The following is a 15,699-nucleotide window of genomic DNA, read 5'->3' on the forward strand; positions in this document are numbered from 1 at the left end:
CAAATTTCTTGGAAATATATCATCGGAAGATTCTTTGAACAGTACCAACGGAAATGTCACAAGAACTATAACTCTTGATTTGCGAGAACTAGGGAAAACAATAAAGGCGCTTTGGCACGTGAGACATGTGGTTCTTCTTTTGTTTTCCTTCCGTTACGAGACGATTCACTCCGATTGCGGCCGCAACTATCAAGAACAGACGATTGGTCGCGCACTCTCTTAAAAAATTGGCAGCAGGTTGAATGGTCGATGAGATTGTTGCCAGAAAGGTGCCCACCAATCGGCAACATTTATTGGCCCCGTTAGAAGCTACAATTTGGAGGCCTCCTCACAATGGGCGCTTCACCACCTATATAGCGGTTTGCCTCCAGTGATTTGACTTGTGCGGTCGCCATGAATGGATATGTATTTCTCATCTGCGCCCTGACGCTCTCTTTAGGTAAGGCTATGTTCATTGTCCTTTAAGACCTCAACTTTGCTTAGGGATGATCAACTGAGACAGGTTGCCTTATTTATTGCATTAAATCGCACATGTAAGCGTCTCGCGGTTTGATGACGTCAGTTGCTTCCACAAAGGGGGTTTCTGGAATTCTAGAGTGTTTGCAGGCATAAACTAGCCTAGCGCAAGCTCGGTATACAATATCTGTATTTCTTTTTCTCGTAGAATCTCTTTTTTACTTTCGAAGCCTTCCGTCTCACATCCTATGACTGCATGAAAACGACGGGCGTTAGAAGTGTGTTTTCAGTCAATTCGCCTTATTAAATATGTTTCCTGGAGTACTGAGCCGCATTGGTAATCTTATTAGGAAAACTGTTTTTAAAGTTGATTCGACGAGAGGCTGCCATGTTCAGCGTTAAAGACACACAATGTCAGTATCAAGAACTTTCGAAATAAAGGAAGAAACCAAGAACACTAATTAAAGCTGCGTTTTCTAAAAAAAAAAAATAGAAATTTGTAATACATCACCGAACAGCCACTTTGGACTGAAACGATGCAGGCTAAGCTGTATAACACGCTAAAACGAAAGGCACGTGGCATCGACTCGTTTAAGCTCCCACACCATCTTGCCGTTGACAGAAGCTACAACCCTTCCGTCATTCTTGTGAAGCATTTCTTTTCCTACTTTAGGCAACTAATAATAATACGGATGACCATACAAGATTCTAAGTATGGGCTGAATTTTTCCGTTTAAAATAAAGTAACGGGATATCTTTTTGTAGAACTACATTTAGCCGTCGTTCGAGGGCATTCGGTAAAAACTATAATGAATAGGGGCAAATATTACTTTTTAAGACGCCCCTAAAATTGGAAAGGCGGGGACAGTGACAGGCGTTTGCTCAAAAGCAAAGTTCAACAATTATTTTTTAAAAAGATAGCGCGCGGAGTACACCGGAGTTTCTTTTGGCCGGTAGTGCTGATGACTGAAATTACCAAAATCATGTTTGGCGGTGCACAATCATTTAGTTTTTGATTGACAGGTTTTCGTACTTGTCAGATCTGCAAGTCACAAAAGTGCTCTTCATCGCCATTACCTAATCTATTTTTTTTTTCTGGAAATCAGCGCCCCATCTCGCAAAACAAAAGGCGATTACTTTCCACCGATACGTTTGACCGCCTCAATTTTCGCTGAAATAATAACAAAGTCGGGAACCCCCGAAGTATATGTCCTTAGCTGAAGAAACACTCGCTCTGTTTTCTTAAATATCAAAATGTATACGTATTTATAAAGAAACATTATCAGAGCAGTTGCCTAGTAGAAAGAGCCTTCTTACTGTAAGCATAGAAGCAAAAGGAGCGTATATGTGGATCGCGTAAAAAGCTTTGTAAATGTTCTCCGAGAGATCGCGAAGTCCAACGTATTTCCCTGTGCTCAACATACTGAACAGCCCAAGAAACCTGGCCGGGACAACGCCCACAATTCAGGTAATGATTATAATCAAATATCTACTTGAGTTGACCGGCTCTGTCATTCTTATCCCGATTTTAGCAGTGCTCCCCGTGTTGAGCTAATAAACGTCTAAATTTAGGTTTTTTCAATGTGCAGAACGAAGGTCCCCACAAGTATTATGTTGAAGGGATGAAATCCGGGCCAGTTTGTACATAGTTGAAGGAAAAGACCAGTCCCAAGACACAAAGGACAAGAAGAGAGGTTCACACCACAACGACCAGTCATTGGGGTGTGAACCTCTCTTCTTGTCCTTTGTGTTTTGTGACTGGTTTTTTTCTTCAAGTATTATGTTGCGTGCCTTTATGTGATAGTTTCGCGCAGAGCAATATCATAATAAGGTCTTGTGAAATTTTGCTCAAAATTGTAGGCGCTGTTTTATAGTTCTTGGGAGCTCGGTTTAGAAGAGGCAAGGAATACACGTTTTGAGCGGTTGCGAACAGAGAGTCGATTAACTTTATTCACAAGTAAAAGCAGATTTTCCGAGTCGCTGTGGTGGCGCCCCAGTCACACAGCCACCTCGATTCCAAGAAAGATCAGGGTCAATGAGCCCCACAGCAAGGAAAGGCGGGGAAAACTGGATTTCCGCGAAGTGAGGACATCGTAGGGATAGACGGTCACTACATAGGCTCACCCCCCCCCCCCCCCTCCAATCCTAGATTGCCAGAAGCTTAGGTGTGAATGGCGGAAGGAATGAAGAGTTAATGTTCAAGATAAGCTGGCTTCACGCGGTCGCACGACAATGTATCTTCTTTTCCGCGAACGTGATTCTTCAAGGCTTTCTCTGAACGTGAAACCAAACGAAAGGGGCCTTTATAGAAAGGAGTCAATGGTGGCCTGATAGAGTTGCCTCGCAGAAAGACGAACGTGGTTGTGTTCATTGTAAGAAACTAAACGTATCGCCCGTGGGACGATGGGACATATCGCCCGTGGGACGATACGTGGGGTAGTAGGTCGAAGCTTGTCGAGCCAGGAATCTAGCCTTTGTGCTGCGCAGCCGCTGTCGTTGTGCATTGATGGGTGCCTAAAAACCGGCCTGGAATACGAATTTCTGACCCATAGAGCATCTCGACTGCACTGACTACGCCCCCTACGCCCCCGCCCCCTGCTACGCTTCCCTTCCCTTGTAATCCAGTCCGTAACCCTTAAAGACCATCATCGTCGGTCGCCGAGTTCCTCGCAGAGGAGCTGTTGGAACCCACACTGTTGCGATGGCTGGAGGTGTTGTAGGACCGTGTGCCTAGGGTCGTCGTATGCGATGGCCGAAGGTCTACCTGCTAGCAAGTCGTCTATGGCATCAGCGATGTTGGAGCATAGCGGGGTGACTACGTGCAGGTACTTTGCGATCTGTGAAGTGATGCGCCGCAGTTGAAAACGGGCCTCTGCTTTTATAAACCAAACTCGGGGATTCTTGGGCGAAAAGCTGGGAAGCTGAAACTCTGCGGCGATGACAGGAGACGTAATTGTGGCGTCGGCTACGGCAGCAGGAGTAGGAACAGCGTCGTCCATGGCTAGTGTACTAAAAAAAACGTAAATGTCCTGGGTCACCACTTGTTCGGAGTTCGGTTTAGCGGAGGCAAGAAATACACGTTTTGACACGTTGAGAACGGAGAGTCGACTGGCTTTATTCAAATGTAAAAGCAGGTTTGCCGAGTCGCTGTGGTAGCACCTCTGTCGGGCAGCCACCTCGATTCCAAAAAAAGAGCAGGGGGCACTAACCCCCACGGCGAGGGAAGGCGAGATAAACTGGATTTCCGCGAAGCCTGGACAACATAGTGACGGACGGTCGCTACATAGTAAACCATAAAATGTCACTGAATTTCCTCTAAACAAAAATCACTGAGCAAACCTCCCCGTCTTTCTTTCTCAGCGGCTGCCGAAAGTTATAATGGAGAAGAAAGGCAAGTAACAACTTCTTTTCTGAAGATGAATTTAGAAGTATATCTGAGCCGTTATTTTTGTTAACCTAATTGCAAACTCGAGCAGTTAAGTGTGGAATAAGTTAAATCAGAAATATACTGATGACAGTACTACTCCAATAATAATACCTTCCTGCGTCCGCTGTCCCACAGTGCCAGCCTGAACGGCGACCAAGACGATGGCTTTGCTGAACAGACCGCAGGAGTGAAGCAGCAACAACAGCGCCCAATAAATATCAAAGGCCAGCAGCAACAGGAGCAAGAGCCGCAAGAACAGCGCCCAATAAATATCAAAGGCCAGCAACAGCAGGAGCAAGAGCCGCAAGAACAGCGCCCAATAGATATCACAGGCCAGCAGCAACAGGAGGAAGAGCCGCAAGAACAGCGCCCAATAAATGTCAAAGGCCAGCAGCAAGAGGAGGAAGAGCCGCAAGAACAGCACCCAATAAATATCAAAGGCGAGCAGCAACAGGAGGAAGAGCCGCAAGAACAGCGCCCAATAAATGTCAAAGGCCAGCAGCAAGAGGAGGAAGAGCCGCAAGAACAGCGCCCAATAGATATCACAGGCCAGCAGCAACAGGAGCAAGAAGCGCAAGAACAGCGCTCAATAAATATCGAAGGCCAGCAGCAACAGGAGGAAGAGCCGCAAGAACAGCGCCCAATAAATGTCAAAGGCCAGCAGGAACATGAGCAAGTGCCGCAAGAACATCGCCCAATAAATATCAAAGGCCAGCAGCAACATGAGGAAGTGATGCAACAACATCGCCCAATAAATATCAAAGGCCAGCAGCAACAAGAGCAAGAGCCGCAACAGCGCCCTATAAACATCAAAGGCCAGCTACCGCAGCAACATCACCCTATACACATCAAAGGCCAGCAACCGCAGCAACATCACCCTATACACATCAAAGGCCAGCAACCGCAGCAACATCACCCTATACACATCAAAGGCCAGCAACCGCAGCAACATCACCCTATACACATCAAAGGCCAGCAACCGCAGCAACATCGCCCTATAAACATCAAAGGCCAGCAACCGCAGCAACATCACCCTATACACATCAAAGGCCAGCAACCGCAGCAACATCACCCTATACACATCAAAGGCCAGCAACCGCAGCAACATCACCCTATACACATCAAAGGCCAGCAACCGCAGCAACATCACCCTATGCACATCAAAGGCCAGCAACCGCAGCAACATCACCCTACACACATCAAAGGCCAGCAACCGCAGGAACATCACCCTATACACATCAAAGGCCAGCAACCGCAGCAACATCGCCCTATAAACATCAAAGGCCAGCAACACCATCAGCGACCACAGAGTATACAGGAGCCTCAAGAACGACACGTCATGAAGCATTACGAACGTCCACAACGTGAACGGCGTCCGCACCGCCAGAAGGGCCCAAAGAGGCAACATCGCCCTGGTTCCCACTCATGGAATTACAAAGGACAAAAACAACAGCATCGGTATCCCCAGTATCCCCAACATCCCCAATATCGCCAGCGCCCACAGAATCCTCAGGTTCCATCCAGACCATGCTGGAAGGGTGGCCAAAAAAGTCACCACAAGTGTTCAGATCAGAAGGAAACTGACAGGTTGCCGGTACCTGACGAATACTTTGGTGGTGGTGGTCAGGATACGAAGGGCCAGAAGTGGAGACCCATCGAGCCGGCTCAGGAGAACGGCACCAAAGGAGGTCAGAAAGGACAGGTTGACGACGTTGGTGCCTACGAAGACTACGCCGAGGAGGAGAACAGGGATGACGAAGAAAGTTTTGAAGGAGGGCTGGAAGAGTAGAGAAGCATAGGCATGAGGAACGCACCCACTTTCCATGCAAAAACGCCGAGTAAGTATGGCGTGGGGACACCTGTACCAGTTTAATGCCGCAGCTTTTCGAAAAGGCGTAGAGCAAACAAAATAGTTGTAAATTATTAAGGAGAGGGAGAAGAATGAGACAAGCTCTTCTCATCACCGTATCCTTCATATTCAGTGCGGACACCTGAACAATGTCGCCAACGGAAGTTCATGATCAGCTGTCTGCGTTCTCAGGTAGTCTTCCATTCTTCAGCAATAGCCTGAGTGCTTCTCGGCGTCAGTGATCTTAATAGAAGGGGTGCACTTGTCATGGAATGAGGTGATGGCTGACACAGTGAACGTGGTTCTAACAGCAAATGGCAGGTCCTGAAAATGTCACAGAATAGTCTAATCGACAGTGTAAAAAGTGTAAAAGGGTGTAGTCTTAGCTTAAGAAATCTTCCAGTGGTTTACTAGGTTATTTCGCATAGCGGGAGGGCGTTCCATACTTAGAAGAAAGCTGAAAATGTGAGCTTTCTTAACACAACCACGGCTACATTGTGCTAAGTTACACACACACACAAAAAAACACTGCGTTGCGAACATAAACTCCTACATTCGTCTACCCGATTTTGTTTCATTTCAGGACTTGGAGCCTTGCTTTGCTCTTCATATCATGTGCATGGAACTACTTGTTGCGGAATAATAAAGATCAACTCAACTGTAAACGGCCCAATACACTGAAGCACACAAGCTGACTGAGAATAAACATGTTTATTTTCATCTCTACGGATAAGTACGTGTGGTTAATGGCATTACAGGCCCTAATGTCTTCGACATTTATCAGAATTCAACCTCTACAAGTTGCGCAGTGGTGAACAGTACTTTAAGTTCCAGGGAGACTTGTGAAAAAATAATTCTTGTTCCTCAAAAGACGAGACGTACTTATGTCGAAGACACGTTTTGTAAGATACCTTTCAAAGCCATTATTACAAAAAACTATCTTTTTATAGGAATCTAATGGTCACTGTGTAAGTCATCGTGTCCAAGTGTCCCGCGATCACCGCACTCAACCACCTCACTTCAACGCACATCAATTTTATGCACAGTTAGTAACCTTTCCCGCCTTTCAGAGGTCTAACAGCGTCAGTTTAGAAGCTGCTGGCCACGCAAGAATGTTCAAATGAGTGTGATTTTAATGGTGCGGAAAACCACTGAATATGACTGACAACCCATGAGCACAAATTTTTTTGTGGGAATAACATAAGATCACAATCATCGTTCCCGCCTCAGCGAAGTAAATGTAAACTAACAAACCTGTGCGAATCCTGACAGTCTTGACACTACTGACGGTTGCGTCACTGAAATAAGACTTGTCAATCCGACCGCTGCAACACTTAAGACACGGTCAGTAATTACAAAGCGTGTTATAGGAAGCAACAGACACAGAGTTCTGAAATAAGTGATTGCTTGTAAGACCCTATAATTGGCACGATACCAGCCATTAATATGGCAAGAATGCACCTGAGCTTTTACAGAGTCGTGTTAGCATTGAAGCGTCCATCCGCAGTGACAACCAGAAAACTGCTCTGGAAGAAATTGTGTGAAATAGGTAAGATCTGACAGTCCCTCAAAGTTAAATTCAGCAGCGCCGTTAGCCATTTCTGTATCACGATTTTAAACAAATAAAAACATATGCTTGTACTTTTAGGTCGCGTGTTTGAGCGGCTTGCTCTCGGATATATATATTTTTTCGTGTTATTGCAACGTTATACGCTCAAAAATGTGGGCCCTCTCTTCGGTGGAACCAGTGACATGTCATACGCATTTCGCATATATTTTAATGGCAGCATTATAGGTTAATTATTTGTCTAACTTATATAATGAACTTGAACAACGCACTTCGAAAGTGTACACGTATATTATGCGATGTCTGCCTGCTTTGAATGCGAACAATTTCGCGTTGGCAACAAGCGTTTTGTTCGTTGACGTGCAGCTGCTCGCGCAGCAACTTCTACGAAGTAGAAAAAAAAAAAGAACTTGCGAAAGCGAAATATAGAAGACGTGTTGCGATGTATGATGTATGAAAAAAAAAAAAAGGTTTCGCGTTTTCTCCTTGGCCACCTGGTGGCTTTGTAAAGAGGGGAGAAACCAATATAGCGCACGATCGGCCACGTTATCAAATCCCGGCCGCAGCGGCCGCATTTTGATGTGGGCGTAATGCAAAAACGCCCGTATCCCGTGCAATGGGACCACGTTAAGGATCCCGTGGTGGTGAAAACAATCGAACGTCTCCCATTACGGCAGGCCTCATAATAAAATGGCGGTTTCGGCGCGTAAACAGCAGAATTCGTTTCGGTGCAATATAACACATAACGTTCGGGACAAAGAACGCGGCAATGGTCACCTGCAGCGCCATAACAATGTAAATAATAAAAACGGTAAGAAATGCCGCATTCCATGATGAACACGCAACTAATTCAAACCAGTTCAAGCAATGTATACGTGGCGATTTAGCTGTAAATGTGAAAGAAGTGCGTTAGCATTACGTCGTGCCTCTGAGTTTCCAGGTCCATGATTTAAATCGCGTTTAGCACGAAGTGTTGTTTTGGAATTCCCTTGACCTTGACACACGCCCTGCCTGTTCGAGAAGCTTAGTGCAACTGATGGTCGTCTGTCTGGAGTGGACCCGACTACTGTCAGTTGCAGTATCTTGTACAACTTCTCACTGGTATATATATATATATATATATGCACTATGGGACTGGATTTGCAGACATACATTTTCTTTTATTTGGCACTCTTCGTGCTCACGCATTCAAAGGTTACTTCTTCAGTACGTTATGCCAGTACTCCGGGTCGTCCAGACGGCCGAAGAAGCCGCCCAAGTGCAAGGCCTGGCCGCCGCCTGTGGAAGAAGAGGACGGGCCCTCCCACTACCCTCATGCCTAAACGCCATCTCGGACAAAAGAAAGTTGTTTACCACCCCTACTAATACTACTACTACTAGTGCTACTACAGGACTTGATATGTCGCCTGTGCTGCAGTCGGATAAAATCTTACCTACTTTGGTGCCGTGACACGTTGTACATTCACTGGCCGTTTCACTGAAGGGATTATAAACTGTACCATTCCTATTAAAGAATTGCGCTATTCCGAATAATTGTCTCAAATACGAAAAGGGGGCAATGCGTGTTGGTATAAGCTGATCCTGGGAGAATTGCATAACCCCAAATATTGCTTCTTGATAACAGGCATCTATGATTACGAGCGCCCATGCGTGTATCAAGAGGCACCTGCTACGGTAGATAATGGCTATGGCGTTGCGCGGCTGGGATCGAGTTGGCGGGTTCAATCCCGACCTCATGGCCTCTAGATAAAGGCTGAATTGAGAAGTGCTTGTGTATTGAGATTAAGATGCACGTCAAAGGACCCCAGGTGGTGAAAATTATGAAAGAACAAACAAACTTCACCTGGCACGGCAAAGCGAATTATTGGTGCATTTGTCAGACTGATATCAGGCTGCCGGTGGCGCAACAGCAGCGTGTCTGATTCAAGATCCAGAGGTTGCGTGACTGAGTCATGTCCGAGTCATGTCCATCTTTTTAAATCTACAACAGTTTTTGTTCCACCTAGGATATTTTTTGTCGAGCAGAACTCAACTTGTAGTGTGATATAAAGAGTGTAGGCATATCAAAAGCATATTTCCCGTCCTATGTCTTACTGTAAATATTTTCAATACGGAAAATATAAAAAAAATCTTAAATTATTTCTTGCAAGCGCCATGTGGTACCAGCGCTATTAGTGACGTATGTCGAGGACTAACAGATGAAAGATAAAATTAACTACAGCTTCTAATCCACCTTTGTTTTTCCTGTGTCCTTTCTTTTTTTTTTGGCGTGCAGCGGCTCCTTTTATTCGTGTAAGTAAAATAGCGCTGCGAAATGACACTTTTCGTATTGTGGGGAACCATTCCAATCTTTTTTTTTTTTTTAAAGCTGGTGCTTATTTCATTGAGCCATTAACAACAACGTAAAACAAAAATGGCAGCAAAAACGAGAAACGACCCCGATGCGGAAGCTCTCATTATCATAACTTGGATTCTTGCCGCTTAGAAGCACTCGCTTTGCTTCGCGCGCACTTTGACGTCACCAAAGAGAAGCGCGTTATGAGTGCTGATGTTGCATTGTTTTTTTTTTTAAGTCTTATTTCCGAAACCATCCAAGATGCATTCTTTTAGAGCTGGCACTTGGGGCATTCGAAAGTTGCAGGCTGTTACTTATTTACTATGTTCTAGTAGAATATATACCAGGAACTAAACGGACAAAAAAGAGTTTCGTGCTGTGCTGGAAGCTAGTGAAATCGATACAGCAGCTCTTTCATGAAATGCAGATATATTTGCGTGTCGCTTAGCAGCCGTAGCACGGCCCGAAGAAGTGCTATATTTGCCACAAATTGTGAAATACGGATATATTTGAAGCTCAGGCGTACTAGCAGCCCAAAAAAAAAGTCCAGTTTATCATGAAGTTTGTTACATTAATGGAAACGTGCGTCGTACCAGTTTTTCCATCACTGACCGCAGGAATAACTTTGTAATGAAAAATAAAGGCTGTTTCCTTCCACTCCACATATTGCATAAGACGCGTCACACTTTCGCCAAGCTACGACTCCAGCACTGCTGATTTTCTAATTGAAGAAGGGCGCACTCCGTAAGATTACTCCTGCAATATATTAAAGGATAGTACACTTCAATTCCATTAGATATGTTCATTTTTTTATTCGTTTTTTTTTAAGTGCCGGTGGACAGCCATAAGGCTTAGAAAGCCGTAATACTTGTTAAACGACTGTTAGCCACTTCACCTACAACTATTATTAGATAATAAAAACTTTGTCACTAGTATGATTTCCTCTGCTCCTTCTAGCATGTAAATAGAAATATGTCTCGAGAAGCATTCGAGAAAGGTTATCACCGGGTCATTTCACACGGAAAGTCCATCATTACAAAAGCGATTATCGCCGATTTTTGGGGGTACAAAATTGGGTTAGTTGGCCATTGTGCGGGTGAGGTTTCACCAAAGCATTTTCCTGGCAGAAAATTTTGGTGGCTTAAGCCCTCTTTGAGCTTTCCATGAAGCGTACGTTTATTGGAGGTAATTTTCTTAAACATGTGTTAAGCTTGGTAGAATGGCACATCTTATTTTAAAATATATTACTGAAGTGGTGCTTTTATGTGACGTCATAGGTGAACACATCCGTCAATTTTGCGGGTTTATTTGGCTCTGCAAAAAGCAAGAAGTTTTGTGTTTTTAGAAGTATTTTGCATCAACATTGTTAACGTTTGAGGCCCAATATTTTCATACTGTTTACTTATGCTAGAAGAATGCTGCATTAACAAACAAAATACTTTTACAGATAGCTACTTACGAGCCCCCTGTCTTTCCTGTCCTAGTTCGCTCTCTTTCTGCTTCCGAACTTCGCAGGAAGTCACTTGTTAAAGATGTTCCGACCTAAATTAAGCATTATAATAGAACTATCCAGGTGAAACTACGTGATAGCTCACTTTACGCACCATCATCTCAGCTTGTTACCTACAAATTTTAAGTCAAATAAGCCTTGTTGAAAGGTAAAAAGACACTTGCAAAGTTGCTTTTAAGGTCTGGGGCCTTTCGCGGGAAACGATCCCACTGCCACAATACGTATCTGTTTTGCAAAAGTATAAGTAACAAAGAGGTTTACAGGCCCTGAGACCGCTATTGTTCGGCTACTGGAGGCAATTGGAGCTGTCACGCAGCTGATCTGTGCAAATATTCAGAAGCTGCTCCGTTATCGGTGAGATTGCTTCAGATAATAAACATATTCCTACTCCAATCTTATCACAGCTGGCAGTGGAAGCTGCCCTGCAGATTGTAGGAGAACAACGTCTGATATCTCCAGCTGACGATATCGTGAAAGCAGTCGGAAAAAAGGGACCAATCAAAATTCCTATCGCAATCAGCAGTGGAACTTACCCTCCAGGATAAAGTAAATGAGCGCGTGAAATCTGCAGCCCACAATATCTTGAAACACGTTGAGAAACGTCCACTGCCTACTTTTGCCTTCGGCTCTTTTGTTCAGCAGGACGTGGTGAAAAGCGAGGTCGTCCATGCCAATGATGAACATATGCGGAAAATTCACAATGGAGGAGAACATTTTACAACTGTCAACTGAAAGGTTCACTTCTGTGACACCGACTTTACATATCAGTGCAACCATGAGTGCGCCAACTTCAGCACGGCAGCCGACGTGGCATTGTTCACGAGTTAAAGATCAGTTCTTCACGTGGCCAAACATTTTGGGCTAGTAGCATGAAATAAATGGTAACCTTACATTCAATTTCTTGCCACCTAAAGGACACGTGCCTTATTAATGAGTATCTATTCTGTGTTTGCTCAAAATATAAGTCAAAAATTGCCACAACACTCTAAGTATGCGATAGCAGACTTAAATTGTGTTGTTCCTACAGCGGTGCACGCGTTAATCAGGGGTCACCTAGTTTGCGCACTCTTGTTTCTCAAAGTGGCCTTTCCGTATCACGCATCTCTTCGCGATTTTTAGCACACTGTGAAGCAATCGCGCACGCTCAAACCACCACGAGACCTATTTTAGATACCTTGAAAGTGGCAGAAGGCTGACTATGTTGCTATAAAGTAATGCCTGACTGATCGTGGGACCAAACTTCTATCGTCCAGCGCAGCGACCCAATGCTCTAACCATTAGGACACGATTGCACGCATGCTCACGTCGCGCCGAGCTCGCTCTTTAAGACTTCTGACGCATGCGCCTCGAGCCAGTTTCTCGTATCTTTGCCTCGTGTCAGCCAGTACGTTGTGACTCCGTGTTGGACTGCACTATATTTGGAGTCGCCCCACACTTTTCGTCACACGGATACCTACAAATTGTGCGGGATTGTCATGTAATTAATACTATCGCATTAACAACTTTGCACCTGCTGAAGGAAAGCCATCCACCTAAATATTGTCGTGACCTGCCACGATGACTAAGTCGATGTGTGGCGTTTTGCTTCAGAGCGCAACGTCGTGGATTTGATCGTGGCCACCGCGGTCTCTTTCAAAGGTGGTGGTTCTCTACGGAAACGCTCATCCACAGTGGATTCAGTGCACGTTAAAGGGGCCCTTACCTGGCCCTGTTGAAATGTGTGGTTTTACGCTAAAAATTTTGAGCCGTCTTCTCACCAGAAGCATTTTGTTACCGCAAGAATATTTTTCAAATCACTTGATTATTGCAAGAACATAGCAAATATATAAATATCGCATCGCGATGCTGTCCGCATGAAAGATTCTTTTCCTGCTTAAACACGCACGTCTTTTCCCAGGACCAGCGTCCAAAAAGCGAGATGGCGTCCTGTGTTCTCTCGTTTATCAAAGCCAAGGGGCTGTATCCCATATACACCACAGGCCAGGCCTCCCTTTTTGTTGTTCTTTTCTTTTTTCTTTTTTGTTGCGCGTTGCAGTTCGAGTGGTGCTTTTGCACCCCCTGCATTCTGTCTTTTAGCAAAGTCACGTGTCACAAATTTTGAGGCTGCAGACAGTGTGTCAGACCTAGAGGCCTTCATGCGTGTGGCTGATTTTCCAGCAAGCAGTGTGACTCGCTCGAGAGGAAGGGCGCAAGGAATATCTCATAAAATTTTAGATACTCCAGCTCCGTGCGACAGTTCCATAATTTTTTCAAACATACTTTGCGTGGCATGATCGGCGCACCACGCCTCAATTCTTGCAAATTCCAAAGGTGGTCAGCGGCCTATGAATCCAAGTGGTAAAGATTAAACCGGACTCTGGCACTACAGCTTGCCTCGCAACATGCTGTGTAGTTCCGCAACGTAAAACCCGGCATTCTAATTTTTTTTTGTGTGTGTGTGATCGCCTTGGACTCGGAAAATCGGGTTGGTGCTTGAGTTTAGAAAAAAAACTTAAGTAATATTTGAAGATTCTGCTGTTGGAAAACATGTAACCATGTGCGTTTGTTTGAGAAACATTTATGGTAAGACGTTTCTCGCTGTAGAAATGTATAGTCAATAAACATCGTGACGACTTTCAGTGAAGTCTTAACAAATTTATTTCGAAAATATCCAGGTATATGTCACTGCTTCGGAACGTTTCGCCTGCTTGTTTATATATGGCAGATTACGTAGCGAAGTGAAATGATTATATGCTGTAAATTTCGCTTCTGCGCTTCAGGACCCAAAAATACAGTATAAAGCTTTTTCAGCTCGATGTTTACAAATGATGAACAGAGAGAAGCCCATACAGAGAACGTCTAAATTAGGTAAAAAAGAAAATCAGCGAGTAGACAAAGAAACACATACTGCTCCATGCCTAATCAATATTCTAAATGAAAATATTGTGAATATTTCGTACCGTGCATACCGTTCGGCATCATGCCTTATTCGTGCATTTCAGAATATGTTATGGTTTGATGTTAAAGAACTGAGGCATGTACATATGTTCTGGAGGTGTATAATTGAAATTTTATTTGAGATTTGAATTAAATATTAGAAAATAGCTGAGTATTACGAGAAAACATTAGCGCCTATAAATTATGCTGTTCCATACCTGTAAATATACTTGATTCTGTTTATTCAAACCACTTTTTGGTTGAAAGCTCTTCAATGACTGCCACATGAGTGCATTTGCGCGTTTGTCATGTCTATCCCCAACGAAGTCGCAGCTAAGATCGAACTGAAGTTTCCTTCTGAGCATACTGTGATCCATTAGTGAAGCTCTGCAGTCTCCTCGGAGCGGCAAGCAGACTGTGGTGCATCTACAAGAACTATATTTACAGTATTGCGAACGTCCGATGATCCTAACCAATGACAGGAACGTAATCTTCATCGTATTTAAATGAATACCCCGAAATAAGAGAAGTAGGCATGGCGGCGAAGTGGTTGAGCCTCTCTACAGATGATCAGGTTGCGTGTCTGAATCCAGTACCAGTTATACTTGCTTTAACACCTAGCCAAGTTTGTTACAATAACAGCATATCCTCTTCCATCGCGAATTCTGAAGCGTCGATGACAGCTTAAATGTTGCTTGGTTTCATTCCAAGACAGTCGACGTTCCGTTACAGGTGAAGATACCTGCATTTTCTAGGGATTCTTAAAGATTGTCGTTAATCAGATTGCGCCTACATTTACAGGAAGACATGTCGCGCATTTTAAAAAGAGAAATAGTTGCATCGCCGGCTCGAAGTACAAGAAAAAGTTAATTATTCACCGCACAAAGGACAACAAAGAAAAACCTATATTTCTGAAATTTATGACAGAACACGCGCGATGCACAAACAACTGCCTGGCATCCAGCAAAGCAATTGCGGGCAGTATCAATGTTCAAGCTCAATGCTCAACACTCAGGGTTCCATGTACTCGAAGCTCAAGGTGCATGAGTTTTCTTCCCCGCTACTGTATAGAAGTCTCCATCGCCATAAAAGAAGAAAAAAAGACCTGCAAAAAACAAATGCCCCACACAAATGTTTCCATCCTGACTAAATATGTAACGTTAGATGCTGTCACAGAACGTCACTAGCGGTAGTATTTTGCTTTCTGGCAGTGTTTCTTGCAGTTTTTATCGTCTTTATTAAGCAAACGTGGTGAAACGGTGTAGTATGTATACAGGCATGTAATGGATGTCCGCTATGTGCCACGAAGTGATACGCTTTACCTAATCTAATACAAAAAAAAATCAATTGTGCGCATAATGTTTCACCTTTGTGGGTTTGTTCTGGGATTAAGCAACCTTCAATCTTTTAACCCTCACGCTTCGGCCATCTACAGGAAAATAACAGACCATATTTCAAATTTGCAAGTGCACTTCTCTTCACTACACTTTTTTACAACTAACGGTGGCAACGATCATCGTTTAAATCAACAGGAAGGGCTAGCTGCACATGGTAGGGCTTGCGTCATGCACATGGTTGCATTACACGAGCCGGGCATACAGTTTTCCTGTCATAGTACACGTAAGCTGCGTTTTTAGAC

General features: G+C 44.2%; 1 protein-coding gene across 1 annotated transcript; it reads left to right on the forward strand.

The window, feature by feature from the left end:
• The first annotated feature begins 162 nt into the window (after positions 1-162).
• LOC126526013 (uncharacterized) lies at positions 163-6,458 on the forward strand. Its single transcript, XM_055067633.1, has 4 exons — positions 163-439; positions 3,817-3,847; positions 4,019-5,721; positions 6,316-6,458. Exons 1-3 carry the CDS (start codon positions 394-396, stop codon positions 5,670-5,672), a joined length of 1,731 nt encoding a protein of 576 aa, XP_054923608.1. The 5' UTR covers positions 163-393; the 3' UTR covers positions 5,673-5,721; positions 6,316-6,458.
• Positions 6,459-15,699: the final 9,241 nt, after the last annotated feature.

The sequence above is a fragment of the Dermacentor andersoni genome, chromosome 8, assembly GCF_023375885.2.
Source record: "Dermacentor andersoni chromosome 8, qqDerAnde1_hic_scaffold, whole genome shotgun sequence".
In the NCBI taxonomy this organism is placed as follows: Eukaryota; Metazoa; Arthropoda; class Arachnida; order Ixodida; family Ixodidae; genus Dermacentor; species Dermacentor andersoni.

Coding starts and splice junctions, on each gene's coding strand:
- LOC126526013 (XM_055067633.1), top strand. CDS start 394: ATGAATGGATATGTATTTCTCATCTGCGCCCTGACGCTCTCTTTAG. Junction 440..3,816: donor CGCCCTGACGCTCTCTTTAG/GTAAGGCTATGT, acceptor TTTCTTTCTCAG/CGGCTGCCGAAAGTTATAAT. Junction 3,848..4,018: donor AGTTATAATGGAGAAGAAAG/GCAAGTAACAAC, acceptor GCTGTCCCACAG/TGCCAGCCTGAACGGCGACC.